Source organism: Nicotiana tomentosiformis, chromosome 6 (genome assembly GCF_000390325.3).
Source record: "Nicotiana tomentosiformis chromosome 6, ASM39032v3, whole genome shotgun sequence".
Classification (NCBI taxonomy): Eukaryota; Viridiplantae; Streptophyta; class Magnoliopsida; order Solanales; family Solanaceae; genus Nicotiana; species Nicotiana tomentosiformis.
In genome coordinates, this window is record NC_090817.1 from 89,515,550 (window position 1) to 89,531,968 (window position 16,419).

Below are 16,419 nucleotides of genomic sequence, written 5' to 3' on the forward strand. Positions count from 1 at the left end.
AGCGTAGGAGGGAGAGAATAAGGATGAGAAATAACTGATTTCTTATTCAATTCCTAATATAAATAGATACTCATTTAAAATCCTAAAGTATATATAATTGGTAAATTGTATATACCTATATAATTAATTGAAACTTTGAGCAGGGAGGGTAATAATATTTCAAATAGTGTATAGGAAGATAAAAATCCCAAAAAAATTACAAACTATACAGCTCCATTTTGCAATAAGCCCAAATTGGTTAACGGGTAGATTTTCATTCATTTCAAACAGGGCTGGTTCGCTCATCCAGAGACCAACCAGTAAGTAATGATTTTGCAAGCAAACAAAAAATTCAAGTCCCAAAACCTATTTTTTCCCCAAGATGTTCAACATGAACTAATTAAGCCTGTAGATTCAGTCTTTAGATATTTATGGAAATCATTAACTGTACATTCAGCAGGGAAAAGAACAAAATAACCAAAAGAACTACAAATCTGGCACATCATAGCCTAAACACTTTGCATTAAGGTACTAGATAGCTAGAAAAAATTCATTTTATCATCCTTAGGAATTCCAGAATTCTTCATAGTTTGAGCTGCGGTAACAAAATTGAAGCTATAACCAATAGACACTTGAATTGATGGCTTTCCATCAGACAGCATGGCTCAACGGCACGTGACCTTACAGCTTACATGACCGTGAATAGTGATGCAAACTGCCACGCATATACTGCTCTACTTGCTGCCTTAGTTCTGCTGGATAGATCTATTCTGCATCGAATCTGATCTTCTTCGGTGCAGCCTGAATTGAACCCACCTGCAAATGATATTGCCAAAATTAATTCTAACTTATGTTTTTCTAAGGTTAATCTATTCAAGTCTTAATTCTTTGGAGGGTGCATCGTAACATAACATATCATACTTTTTAATATGTAGCATACAGAATAAATAGTCATGCACAATGAAATACACAGAAAACCTCATATATATGTGATAGATTGCCAATTCTCTAAATTCACAAATTTTGGTGGCTCCTTCGTAAATACCATAACCCCTGCATGTAACTTCCTAATGGACTGTGCAATAGTTTCAGCTAACCTATAAAACTCTTGCATTGTTCTCGTGCAAAGACCAAGGCATTGGTCACTTTCCTAATTCCAATTCTTTCGAGTGGTTAGCCAAGTCATTAGCATTCTTGCACCGACGAAACAAATGCTGCTCAACAGTACGATACTAGCTGAGCATGCAAAAGTTGATATAAAGAAAATATCATGTGCAAAATCTAGTTAACTGCTATATTAACCAAAACATAAAAAGAGTTTCCGTACTCTAACTAGTAACAAGCTGGCTGTATTTGCAGCATCACAAAGTAAGACTGAGAATAAACGAAGCTCATATGTTCTTACAATTTCTGGGCACTCATAGTCAATTCCTGCTGCTTCAATCCTCTTTCGCCTCTTCTTGTCGCGCTTTAATATTTCTTCAACCAACTTCTTGTGCTCATCCAGTATTCTTTCCTGGATATGATTGTTGGCACCCAACAAGCTTATATTTGAAAAGATAATGGGAGTTCATAATACTAGACTCTTAACATGCTCTTAAGTCCTAGCACATGCCAAAAGCAAAAATGTTAATATCCCACTGAATCTTTACCTTATCTTGACGCTTCTTTTCAATTTTAACCCAATCCAAGGGTTTGTATCAGCGGTTCACACCTTTCCACCTATGTACAAATCAGAGTTGTTAATCACCATCAGATAAAAATTCAAATTTTGAAATATGCATCTCCATGCTAATGAAGTATCATAACAACAACAACAACAATTTTCACTACTTCATAGTCCTTGTGAAGTTTTAAAATATTCACGATAATACCATGGTTCTAGATATATCTTTTGCTCCCTTATAATGAGATTATGTAGTCAGAACATGACCAAATTAAATGTCTTCAAGTCTATGTACATGGGAGGAATCATATCATCATGAAACCAAATAACTTGTGCATCTCAATTTTCAATCTTGAACTCATAACTCATAATGTAGGGAAAAGATTAAGAATAATATCAGACTTTTGGTGTCTTTAGTAACAAGAAATTTACATAGCAGAGCTTCAAATATATAATAAGCATTATCAGCACTTCAAAACCGCTCACTGACATGTAGAGATCCCATTATGTACCCGACCAGAGCACAACATGCAACAACATATTTACACTATTTCTGAAGGTGCAATATGTTGGCTAGTCTTTCACACACAGAATTTCAGAACTTCCAATAATTTATTTTTTACTTTCCGCCCAAGCCTAAGCTGCACCTTTTTCCTTCCCTCGGTAGAAGTTGTTGCCTATTCGGAATCTTTAAGACTAAGCATATATAATTTTGAAGCAGAAAACATTCAATCAATTACACTAGTACTTCAGTTTTGCAAGTTGATGTATTTAAAAAAAAAAAATGTTTTATCATACACAAGGGACCAGAGCACAACATGCAACAACATATTTACACTATTTCTGAAGGTGCAATATGTTGGCTAGTCTTTCACACACAGAATTTCAGAGCTTCCAATAATTTATTTTTTACTTTCCGCCCAAGCCTAAGCTGCACCTTTTTCCTTCCCTCGGTAGAAGTTGTTGCCTATTCGGAATCTTTAAGACTAAGCATATATAATTTTGAAGCAGAAAACATTCAATCAATTACACTAGTACTTCAATTTTGCAAGTTGATGTATTTTTAAAAAAAAAACGTTTTATCATACACAAGGGGAGGGGAAGGGGATTACAAGGTGGGGGGGATTGAACCCCCAACAACAATGTGGATTATCAGGTAGCCGGTTCTTCCATGAATCCCCAATATATTCTTTAATCCAACCAAAAAAGTGTTCGGAATGAAAATTGATATGCAAGTAAAGGGGAGAAAGAGAAAAAATGGAAAGAAACCACAGAAATTTAACAATCTCTTCAGAGTTGGACATAAAACAAATTACCATTACAAATTGGACGAGAGAGAGAAAGAGAGACCCTTACAGTCTTGGATGTACATGTTCAGGAGGAATAAGATGAACTTGCAATAAGTGCTCAAACAAGAGATAATTATGCATAGTATCCGCAACAACTTTTACAACCTGCACTTACCCAAAAAAGACAACCAGAACGGAAAGAAAATGATCAGAGGATTTTTTTGAGATTGAAATGATCAGAGGATTTTATAAATGCATATCTATAACACTACAAAGCAGCTAGGACAAGTACAACACCTCAGGGGACTCAAATTCTATGAAGCCAAAATGCTTTGATTTTCCTGTCTGTAAAGGAAACGAAACCAGGATAAGACAATGAACAAATAGAAAAATTACCCAAAGGAATGATAAACATATCAGCGCATTAACATATAAGATATGTAGCTTAAAGGATACATTTGCAGTGCATTCCCATAAGAAAACAATAATAAAGGTGTCAATGGACTAAGAGATGAAATAAGTAGTTTGAAGGATGAACTTGAAGTGAATGCTAATGAATCACCCTTGACCCTAAGCTACTACATATTTATGGCCTATAGTTTCACAACTCTCTTGTAGATGAAAAATACTTCATAATCTTTAAAAGCAGGATTCATAATCAAGGTGTTTCCTTTATCAAAAGAATAATTAAAATTGTAGTAGGACATTGAAGAAGAGCAGAGGCTTGGCACAAGAATGAATTAACGAGATCGAACAATAGTGTGACAGGAGATAAATTGGGTATTGCTTAACTTAGAAGGGTGACCTGGCTGATTGGTGAATTTGTATGTGATTCGATGCATGCTTTGGTTGCATCCGCTGGAACCGTGTCTATGAAAATTATTGACATTTAGAAAAAAGGAATAACTTGGATACTAAGATGAAGTAAGTTGAACGTGGAAATATTACTGCCCAAAGGACTTTTCTATAATTTGTTATATATTACTTCCACAGCCATGATTTACTCTTGTTTCTTAAGTTACTTTCCTTCAGTTGTAGAACAGACTAACATAAATAACTAGAAAACATCAATGGTCCTTAGTATTTGAGTGAACCATCTTTCATTAATAAATTTGAACTTTTTAGTTAGCAGATATGTTAAATATGTAATAACATTAATAACCATAAAGCATTAGATAAGACAGTTAAAGACCAAACATAACAGAAACTCTAGTCTCTAAACAATGACAATCAACAACTAACAATTGGCAGGAATATTTACCTTATTATTCCTTGAAATTCTGAGCCTCTTGATTGTACCAAATTGCTTAAAGAAACCTGAAAACAACATATATGGTATATCGCACAATTATTAAAATTCATACTCTTACACATAAGAGGAAAATATCAATTATCTTAATAGGCTCATTTACAAATAAATTTATAGTGACAAATGCAAACCTTCCATTTCATTCTCATAAAATCCATGCGGGATTCTCCCAATATATAACACTGTGGCTTTATTTTCCCTCACTTCAGTCTTTGGAAGCTTCTGTGCTGGCCCACTTTCTAATGGCTATTTTTTTAAAGGAGAAAAAACAAGTCATATACAGCACACCAATTGCCAATTTTTTTTTCTCTTCTTCTTTAATAGTAAACAGAACAACAGATTGACTTTGAATTTTACAGTAATGATTCTAATGAAGATCATCGCCCACTAAAATTTCAACAGAGCAAACATAAGACTGTAGGTTACCTAAAACCTATCTCACACAAACCCATCCCCTCCCAAGAATATTTCTTTTGAAGCTTTAACCCATGATTACAAAGTGGCCATAGCATCTTTAAGAAATGTCAGATGCTCAAAGCTCCTTTTTTTTTCTACTTGAAAAGTAAAAGCTCTATTATATCATCTAGACCATTTACATTTCTTTGCTTCACCAGATTCTATATTCTTCAGATATCGATGTTTCAAAGTATGACATGACACCTATCTTCCGTCTTTTTTTGTGTATGTAAGGTAACTGAAATTTTATTAGATTTAATTTCCGAGCACTAAGATAGTGCTGGATAGTATATCACGACACCTATATTCCTTCAAAGCATCTAGCATTCCTCTCCTTCCACATTGTCCATGAAATGCTTATCAAGCTTGAGGTCCACATAGCAAGGAAAGCACTACCTCTAAATTATACTGTCCTTCTCCAATTGGTAGACCTATTCGAATGATCAAGGACAATTTGACCAGCTTTTGAGTTACGTTGGATTCACGTCAATCTTTTGGAAAAAATATTTACTTGAACATTAGTGTAATAGATAAAATAAACTTTGAATTAGTAGAAGTTAATGCCAGATTTATTTAATAATTTTCTCACAATTTCAATAAACATCCATATGAATAACGTACCAGAAAGTCATGAGCTACATGTTTAAAAACTGAAGAAGCAGAAAAATCGCTTGCCCCCTTCTTCAATTTCTTGGTAATTGCTTTCTTCTTTGCTTTAGCACCCATCTCGCAGAGTACGGTGATAAATAAGACGCTGAATTCGCCGGAGTTGGCAAGCGCGAGAAAGGAAAAATTAGTTTGTTGTTGGGCGATATCTTAAACCCTAAACCCTGTGTTCGGATCTTCTCGTATTTTGTTTTCGGGTCGAACCACCCGCCCAGAATTTGAAGGTTTGACAGTTGTGCATTTAAACGCCTAATGGTTTAGAGATTGGTGTTTAGACTCCTAAGGTTTGCCCTTTGAGCATTTGAACTAAGAAAAAGAAAAAAATGGTCATAGACAACAGAATAAAATTTAACCATGGACATACAGGTGCTATCACAGGTTTGTACGTATTCAACCATGGAAACCTTGGTTTACTCAGACTGATTTGTGCTGGACTTTTTGGACAGTTTAAGTATTGTATGGGGTTGTATCATTTCTAAGTGGTATTAGCATTATCAATCTAGGGATGACATATGGGAAGGTACTATCCTGCTTGTTCAACTGTTTGGTTGTTTGAATTTGACTATGCACAACTAGGTTACAAACTATATTGGGTCCTGCTGGTATGTATTGTCTCATGCCTATTACTAGGGCACCTATTCCTCCTTGTTGCATTGAAGATGTCCTATATGCTGTGGTGTAGCTGCTATGGATTCATCAATATTTTCTCCTTTGGATTGCAAAAACTGGTGTCTGTGAGCAGAGGCGGATCCAGAAATTTAATTTTATGGGTTCAAGATTTAGACTCTAGGATATACCTCAAGGTACTATACAATAATAACCGAATGAAATACGAACAATGATATTTAATATATATGTAACAAGTACCAAACCATCTAACATAATATATGTTCAATAAATATCACCATTACAATTGTACCCGACGGGTTGTCATGTTTTGAAAACGATCAATAATCGCATCATTAGGTACACTTTCAAATACTTCATCTTCTATATAACAAACTAAACAGTCATTCAAAAATTCATCACCAATTCTGCTACGCAAGTCATTTTTGATGTACTTCATTGAAGAAAAAGCTCTTTCTACTGTTGCAATAGCAACATGCAATATCAGACTTAACTTCACAAGCAAAAACACAAGTCTCCAAGTCTTGTACAAATCTGTTTCAACTAATGTTTCTGAAAGATCTCCAAGTCCTTTTAAGTTAGAGAAATCATTGTCTTCTTTCACAAAAAGAATATAGTTGTCAAGCTCGTAACTGAGATCTTCAAGCTTTGAACCACTAAACTCATGAGGATAAAGTGTAGCAAGTTTCATAATTCTGTCTTTATCATAATTTGCAAAAGAATTATCCGGACTCAAACTAGCCATACCAAGAAGTAGATTACTATTCACCGCATCAAAACGACTGTTAAGCTCCGAAAGTTGCAAATCAATAACAGTATTAAAAACTTCGACACGCAAATGATGAGAATATGTAACACTTGAACTCCTACGCTTTGACTTTCCAAGATGATAGTTCTTATCCATTTCAGGGATCACAATATCATGCTTGGAACAAAATGAAGAGGCGTCATCTATCAATGATTCCCATTTAGATTCTCTCATCACTTGCAATTGCCTCTTGGCGAAACCAACAAGCTTCATAGCATTTACAATATCCTGATCTTTTCTTTGCAAAGCTATATTCAAATCATTTGTGATTGCTAATAATTTTAACATCAAATGTATCATATGCACAAACTCAAAAGATCTTATGTCATTCACTAGACTTTTTGTCACTGATCTCTCAAGATAATTTACACCCTCACTTGCAAGAAACTCAAGTACATTAATGATTGACGAGAATAATGCAATAAAGTTACGCACTGTCTTAAAATGAGAACCCCATCGGGTATCACCTGGCCTTTGGAGTCCAAGTTCTTGATTTAGTCCACTTCCTGTATGAACTTCACCAAGCACTTGTAGCTCCTCTAGTTTTTTTGCTTGATCCTCTCGTAGCATATTCCTACGCTTAAAAGAACTTCCAACAATATTCAAGACATTAGCAACAATATCAAAAAATTGATCTACATCATAATATTTTTTTGCAACGGCTACAAGAGTCAATTGCAATTGATGGGCAAAGCAATGTATACAATATGCCGAAGGATTATCTTTCAGAATTAAAGTTTTAAAACCATTGATTTCTCCTTGCATGTTACTAGCTCCATCATAACCTTGTCCCCGTATTTGAGATGGACTCAATGAGTGCTCTAAAAGCAAATCATAGATTGCTTTTTGTAATGACGATGAAGTTGTTTTTTTAACATGAACAATACTAAGGAATCGTTCAATAAGTTGTCCCTCTTTGTTGACATACCGCAGAACAAGAGCCATTTGTTCCTTATGAGAGACGTCCTTAGATTCATCAACCAAAATTCCAAAATAATCTCCATTTAAATCTTCAACTATTGCTTTAATTATTTCTTTCGCACAAGCATTCACGATCTCTTTTTGGATATTTGGAGCAATCATCATGTTATTTTGTGGAGCACTTTGTAGCACAACTTTTTTCACTTCATCATCCCTATCTGCATACCATTATAAGAGTTCTACAAAGTTTCCTCTTTTAATAGAAGTTTCACCTTCATCGTGGCCCCGGAAAGACATTCCTTGTTTTAAAAAAAAATTTGCCACATCAATCGAAGCATTCAACCGAACTCGATAATCACTTTTAATTTTTTCAGACTGCTTGTCAAAAGAGGTTAGAATTGATTGCTCTTGATTAATTAAATCTCGCATCATCATAAAACATCTATTGTGAAGACTATTCACCTCTCCAATATGTGCGTTAAGCCTTTCTGTAACTTTATTCCAAGCTCTAAAACCATTCTTTGTGAAAGAATCCCCAACTTTTCCATGTCCTCCATGCTCATTTTTAAACAAGTAACAACATAAGCAAAATGTTGCATCAACTTTAACACTATATTCTAACCATCCAGAGTATGAAGTGTTAAACCATTCAAGATTAAATTGACGCATAAATCCACCGAAATCTCTTTTTGGAAAACTACAATTACGAGGTTGACAAGGTCCTTGTTGAATATAATATCTTCTCACTCGGTCACGTAAATTCGGAGGATACTCTAAAATTTGCTTTCTTTCTGTGGGATCAGGTTCAAGATTCAAATTCAACATTTTCTCTTTGTTTGATACCGCCGAAGGATTGATATTGTCATGAATAATTGGACATGGAGAAGAACTCGGCGTAGGAGGACTAGAACCAGAACCAGAACTTTGAGGAGTTGGAATAGCCTTGAAATTTTTCGTGATCATATCCACACTCACTAAAAAATCCTAAAAATCACAAAAAAAAAAATTACACTTCAAGGTGTAATTGAAACTTAATCCAACCAAATTAATATTTCAACAACTTAAGTACTTATGAAGTTGGAGTTAATATGATACAATATCCCTAGGCCTAAAAGTAAGATTAGTTTAGGAAAGGATTGACTAGTAATTAAGTTGATATAAAAAGTTAAATTTAAATTCATTAATTTACTTAAAGTTTAATTATTATTTGAATTATTATATCTTAAACTTCCCAATGTAAGGTTCACACTTCACGCCCTTTCTGTAGTACATAGAGCAGTATTTTCTTAGGAGACAAGTCGAATCAAGACAAAACTCATCAATACAAAGCAATCTTATCATCTCTTTATTCCTTGTTTCTCTAACTATTTTCTATAAAAATAAGCTGAACTGCTTTGTGAAAAAAAAAAAAAACAAGATCAAAAGTCAAAACACATCCTTTTGGGTGAAGTTTTGTTCTGATAGTGCGTTTCTTATATGGAACAAAAATGCAAGAACCAAGAACAGCAGTGGCAAATCTTGTAACTTATAATTAATAAATATTATTGCATTATTATTGACAAAGAGCAATAGAGGCATACCAGCAAAACTAAAGAAGAGGATTGATTGCAGACTTGCAGTTTATGTCCAAGAAGAACTGAAGAAGTGCCTTTGCTTTGATTCTTTTGAAACCCTAGCTTTAAAAATTTGGGAATCGTGAACCTTCTGAAAAATGAAAGGTTTTGATCTCTTAAAGTTTTGTGAAGACCAATTTTTTTATAATTATTAAAAAGTCCCACAAGTTAATGAAGTACACATTAAAGAATAAAATTAATTAGGTGGTCCTCATCTTTTAAGGATAAGAAACAGACATCTTTAAATGGGAAGGGGCAAAAAAAGCCCATAAGTAACAAAGAAGTCAAACAGTAACTTAAATAAAATTACAATAAAAGTTGTGTACACAGAGATTCGAACTCAAGTCTTCTCGCAATAAGTGGAACTTCGCTCATCAGTTTTACCACTAAACCCATAGCCTCATTTAGTCTATGGGTTCAAACACTAATATATGATCATATTTCAGTAATTTTGCACAGTATATTCTCGGGTTTTGTCGAAAGTTATGGGTTCAATTGAACCCGTATCCATAACACTAGATCCGCCCCTGTCTGTGAGAGCTTTGTAGGTGCTACTTAGAGTTTTTTGCAACTAGCATGTGAATTCATTTGCATCATTATCGGCTGGAAGTCTTTGGCTACAGATTTTGTAATAGTTAGCTTTTATTTGGCTACTTATTTAAGAAAATCATTGTTTCCTCCCTTAATGTGGATCAGATTATACTTAAACATCTAATTCAATTATTCAAGTATCTTAGTGATTAGTGATATTATAAAAAAAATTACTTACTGGTAAATAAAATATTATTTACCATTGCTAGTGTCAACATATTTTATTTTTCTCAAAGAAAAAAACTTGAGTATTTTTCTAAACAAATTATTTCTAGATATTGTGCCTTTGTTGGGTTCAATTCAAAGTTGTTTTTAGGGCAAAGGGCAGATGGCAGTGAAACAAAATAATGACTCGACCTGCTCATAAAGTATCAATTTTCACCCGATGCACCATAAGCTATGAAAGTATCACACGAAAATGGAACCCGAAGGTCTCCCTCTTTCCATGGCTAGACTTCTCATCCCAGTCTTGCCCCCAATTCGAAGCTCCTCTAGAAAATTCTATCCCTTAATTTTTTCCTCCCCATCCCTTTTGTGTAATCCTCTCTTTCGTTCCCGTCTCCAGCCTTCGATTTTTTTTTCTCCCTCAATTTATTCACATCAGTATATATCACCTTTTTACCAACACTTGTTGGGAAAGTAAATAAAGGGAAGAGGGTACGGCTAGTTTAACATGAATTATATTTTGAGAAAGGAACAAAAGAGATGGGAGGAGACAAGAGAGAAGTGGATTGTTAGAGAATTATTTTTTGTTGGTTCGAAGATAGTGATTCACTGATGGTTCTCACTTTACATGTTAGAAGAGGGCGAACAATAAAGATGAAGAATGGGTAAGATTTGCGTTCGCTGGAGATATTTTTTCGACAATATCTGAATTCTGTTTTGATCGACAATATCTGAAACCACAAAGTTTTATAGGATTACTTTATGATTTTAAAATTTAGCCATTGTAGTAAAAAAAGAAAAAGAAAAAAAGGCATACAAATAATCTCCATTACCGAAGCTTTTTGTGTGTGGGGGGGGGGGGGAGAGAGGGGAGTAGAGAACAAAAATTAAAAAAATTGATAATTGAATAAAATAGGATTCGCAAAAGTTACACATGTTAAGAAGTAAAAGCCTTAGGGGTCGTTTGGTACGCGAACTAAATTATCAGGATTATGATCTCAAGACTAATTTATACCAATGATAGATGGATGAAATAATCCCACATTTGATGGGATAAGGTGGGATAAGATGAGATATCCTGGATTAAGTTTGGGATTAAATTTATACCTTGTTTAGTTGGAGGTATAAATTTATCCAGAATAAATTAATACCGCCAACCAAATAGAGTATAAATTTAATCCTACATCTTATCCCACCTTATACCTCATACCAAACGATCCATTAGGGGATGGTGTGTCATCCCTACAGCGCAACTAAGGAGTGATGTTCTCATTATTCTTGGTATACTATGTAGTATACCATTTAATCATTGTGTACTTTGTGGTATACCAACAGTTGAAATATTGATATACTGAATGTTATACCTGATTTTTTTGGTATATTACACACTGGTATGCCATGGCTAGTGTTGAATATCATGCTATACCTTGTTGAATATGTTAAACGGTATAGCTAATATTCATGGTATACTACACATTAGCATATCATGATTAGTGTTGAATTATCATACACTTTGTTTGAGTTTATTAGATAGTATACCCAATATATATATATATATATATATATATATATATATATATATATATATATATATATACCATTGATTACTGTTAAATTATGGTATTATCAATATTTTTGGTGTACCGTGCATTGGTATTATATGGGTAACCCTCTCTACGTGACGTGCCCGGAAAGTCCCACATGGCAAGTAAGATCTAGAGATCGAGAAACGTGATTGGACATGATGTCGAGTTCGGCATGTCCTCTTATTATGGGATGATGTTCATCGAAAGATCAAGCATTCAAAAGGTGGACGCATATACCCGAAAGCTCATTCAATCTTATCCATAGATCGTGGATATCAACGTTATGCTGGAATGGTTGCCATTATCGAGGATCTCGCTCTCCACTACCTAATCACATGGCGTATTGGCTCAAACGGAATCTTAAGAAACAGAAAATCTTTTTGGAAAGAAATTCGGAACAACATCATTCTCCCTACCACTATAAAGGCTCAAAGGAAGGGGCATCAGAAAAAATAAAAAAAACTCTTTGGAGACAGAACATCATCCTGTATTAGAATTTTTTTTCAATAGCTTTATTATTCGATTACTCATGCGATCAGAGGTTACACGAGGATTGAAAATTAAGAAGAATTTTCTCTGCTTCATCTCTCTATTTAATCTATTTCACTCTTTCTTATTTATCATTGTTTATTATTTGTAACTATCTTAGATCAAACAAATTGTTAGTGACCCTAAAATACAAATTTAATTGTTTATCTTCAAAATTATTTTTTGGGTCAAATATGTATAATATTATTGGTGTTGATCATGGTATACTTTTTTGTGTATATTAAATAGTATACCTAATATTTTTAGTATACTGCACATTAGTGTCATGACCCAAAATCCAACTAGTCGTGATGACACCTAATCCAACCCGTTAGGTAAGCCAATTACCAACTATCCAATTTCAACAATAATTATTAAAGCAATTTAAGTAAATAAAGGTCTTAATCGTGTACAATCCCCAAGAACTGGTAGTACAAATCATTAGCTTCTAAGAATAGAATATACAAAATGGAAATAAAATAATACATAGTCTGTTTGAATAATACATAAACAAAGCTTTTATAAATCTAAGGCTACCATGAACAAAAGGCAGCTACAACAGGAACGCATGTACATCTTCAAGTCCCGCAACCATTGAGCACAACAACAATAACAACCAATATCTGCACGCAATGTGTAGAAGTGTAGTATCAGTACAACCGACCCCATGTACTGGATAAGTAACAAACTTAGCCGTAGGTTGAAAGTGGTGACGAGCTTCCACCAAGGTCGGGTCCAAAACCAATAGTCCACAATAATCCATTACAACATAAAACAAATAATACCAGAAGTAACTCAGGGATAAAATACCAAGCCAAATCATGATTTCAAAAAGAGTAGTTCTTTCTTTCAAATACATCAGTGAAAAAAAATAAATCGTTTGCTGGAGTTGCCAAAAATATGAATAGTTTGAAAACAATAAATTTCTCCCAAAATCTTGTCAATAATAAATAGATGTTTCATTTTCCTTCCAAATAACCCGTGTAAAAACAAATGCATCACTATGCCCATCTGTCAACAATGTATGAAAAATCATGAATGATGTGATGCAGTACAGCATGAGGAAATACATCTCTATGCATGTATGTCATGTGTGCATGCCAATGCAATGCAACTCAATGATAAGATCATAAACAGCCCCTCGGGCAGAACATCACTCATATAGAGCTCCTCGGGCAAACCCTCACAGTCACTCGTGCCACTCGGGCATACCTAACAATCGCTCTTACCACTAGGGCATACCTCCCAATCACTCGTGCCACTCGTGCATACCTCACAATCACTCATGCCTCCCAGTCACTCGGCACTCGAACTCAATAGGTACTTGCGCTCACTGGGGGTGTGTACAGACTCCGGAGGGGCTCCTACAGCCCAAGTGCTATAATATGCACAGACAACTCACGTGCTATACGGACAACTCACGTGCTATAATAATAAAGTATGATGCAGGCGGGCAGTCCCGATCCACACTCATCCTCAGAAATCAGGCCCTCGGCCTCACGCAGTCATAAATATGTTGCATGCGGGCAGCCCTGATCCACACTCATCCTCACAAATCAGGCCCTCGGCCTCACTCAGTCATAAATATGTTGCAGGCGGGCTGCCCCGATCCACACTCATCCTCACAAATCAGGCCCTCAACCGATGTCAAACATGTTGCGGCGTGCATCCCGATCCCATAAATATGCAATATGCTGCGGCGTGCAGTCCGATCCCATAAATATGTAACATAAATCAGGCCCTCGGCCTCACTCAGTCATAAACCTCTCAAGCCACTCGGGCATCTTAGTAAAACAGGGCATTCGGCCCAAAACATTTATATGCATCAAAATAGAGTCATAAAACTGAGTTATGATATGCAATGAAATGAATATGACTGAGTATGAATTTTTAATTTAACACAATAATACACAGCAACATGACCTCTGAGGGTCCCAATAATACTGGCACATGGCCTCAACATGATTTCTAATATGCTTTTTAGCTCAATTTTTTTAACACATAAAACCGCATGGAAAATATCAGGATTATTTAACTATAAAATTCCACATAAACAATTACGTCTCAATTTCTATAGTTCACGCCCACACGCCCGTCACCTAGCATGTGCGTCACCTACCAACAATTCACAAAACACATATATTCAGGGTTCATACCCTCAACTCCAAGATTAGAAGAGTTACTTACCTCGAACAAGCCAAATCCAATATCGAGCAAGTTAAGCAATGCTCCAGCAAATTCCACTCTGCGTGTATCAACTTCCAAACGGCTCGAATCTAGTCACAATTAATTTGATTCATCCCACAAATTTTATAAGAATTAATTCCATATCAAAATACTAATATTTTCACAAAATCTAAAATTACTCCCCAAAAATCACTTGTGGGGACCACATCTCGGAATCCAACGAAAGTTACAAAATATTAACACCCATTCAACCACGAGTCCAACCATATAAATTTTACTCAAATCTGACATCAGCTCGACCCTCAAATCTCCAAATTAAACCAAGAGGGTTTTCAAAAATATTTTTCAACTTAATTCACCAATTAAATGCTAAAAATAACCATGGATTCGGGTAATTTAATCAATATTGAGTTAAGAACACTTACCCCGTTATTTTCTCTGAAAATCTCCCAAACATCGCCTCAATCCGAGCTGCAAATCGTTAAAAATGGAAAATGGGACAAAGTCCCATTTTCTAAACTTAAACTTTTTGTCCAGACCTCTCTTATTCGCGAACGCGAGGGACTCGCGAACGCGAGGGACTCGCGAACGCGACAGGTCCCTCGCATTCGCGAAGCCCAAAATGTGCTTCCCAACATTTGCTCTTCGCAAATGCGAGACACTGTTCGCGAACGCGAGCTCCCCCTTTGCGAACGCGAAGGCAAAAGTCTGTGCCTACTATGTTTCCCTTCGCGAACACGATACCCATACGCGAACGCGATGCACAACCCAGCTTCTCTTCGCGAACGCGAGACCTCCTCGCGAACGCGAAGAGTAAATCCTGCCTGCCACAAATTCCTCTTCGCGAACGCGAGGACTCACTCGCGAATGCGAAAGAGAAAATCCGAAAAATGTAGCAACAAATATCAACAATCTCACCAAGGCCAAAAATGATCTGTTAACCATCCAAAACTCACCCGAGCCCCTCAGGACCTCAACCAAATATACCAACAAGTCCTAAAATATCATACAGACTTAGTCGAACCCTCAAATCACCTCAAACAATGCTAAAACCATGAATTACACCCCAATTCAAGCCTAATGAACTTTGAAATTTCTAGGTTCTACAACTTGCGTCGAAACACATCAAATCAGGTGTGATTGACCTCAAATTTTGCACACAAGTCATAAACGACATAACATAGCTATTCTAATTTCCAAAATTAGATTCCGACCTCGATATCAAAAAGTCAACTCCCCGGTCAAACTTTTCAAAAATCCAACTTTCGGCATTTCAAGCCTAATTCCACTACGGACCTCCCAAAAAAATTTTGGACATGATCCTAAGTCCAAAATCACCATACGGAGCTATTGGAATCATCAGAATTAAATTCCGAGGTCGTTTACACATAAGTCGACATCCGGTCACTATTTTAACTTCAGCTTTAAACCTTGAAACTAAGTGTTCTAATTCATTCCAAAACCTCACCGGACCAGAACCAATTACCCCAGCAATTCACACAATAACTATAAAGTACAATTTGAGAAGTAAAGGGGGAAGCGGGGTTGTAATACTCAAAATGACCGGCCTAGTCATTACATTCTCCCCCACTTAAACATACGTTCATCCTCGAACGTGCCAAGAGTTATTTCCAAGCCATAGAATCACTGTTCCATCTTACCACACATGTACCCGGGGGTGAACCCATGTCATCCTATCCCACATAGGCTTGACTACACAATGCAACTGAAAATCATTAATTTAACCTTAGCTCATAAACCTTGGAGTTTAATTTCCAACCTTTAAAAATTTCTTTCAAGACACGAATCTTACATTTACACACTGTATAAGTCCGAATAAGATGCATCGAGTTATAACTATAATCGCGATTATAATCACCCAGAATATTACACTACTCGCATGCTCGTAGAACAATTCCTGATTGCAGTGACTACTCCAAAACCAACCGCATACTGGAATTAAACCCATATCGAACCAAACCTCATCCCAAAACCTTTGTACACTGTTGATAATAAAAGAAACACGCA

General features: G+C 35.6%; 1 protein-coding gene and 1 pseudogene across 1 annotated transcript; both read right to left on the minus strand.

Annotated features, from left to right (window-relative positions):
• Nucleotides 1–371: 371 nt before the first annotated feature.
• Nucleotides 372–5,559, minus strand: LOC104120339 (uncharacterized RNA-binding protein C1827.05c-like; annotated as a pseudogene).
• A 713-nt stretch (nt 5,560–6,272) lies between these two features.
• On the minus strand, nt 6,273–8,684 carry LOC104108338 (uncharacterized). Its single transcript, XM_070179078.1, has 2 exons — nt 7,994–8,684; nt 6,273–7,939 (listed from the first exon to the last, which is right to left on the minus strand). Exons 1-2 carry the CDS (start codon nt 8,682–8,684, stop codon nt 6,273–6,275), a joined length of 2,358 nt encoding a protein of 785 aa, XP_070035179.1.
• Nucleotides 8,685–16,419: the final 7,735 nt, after the last annotated feature.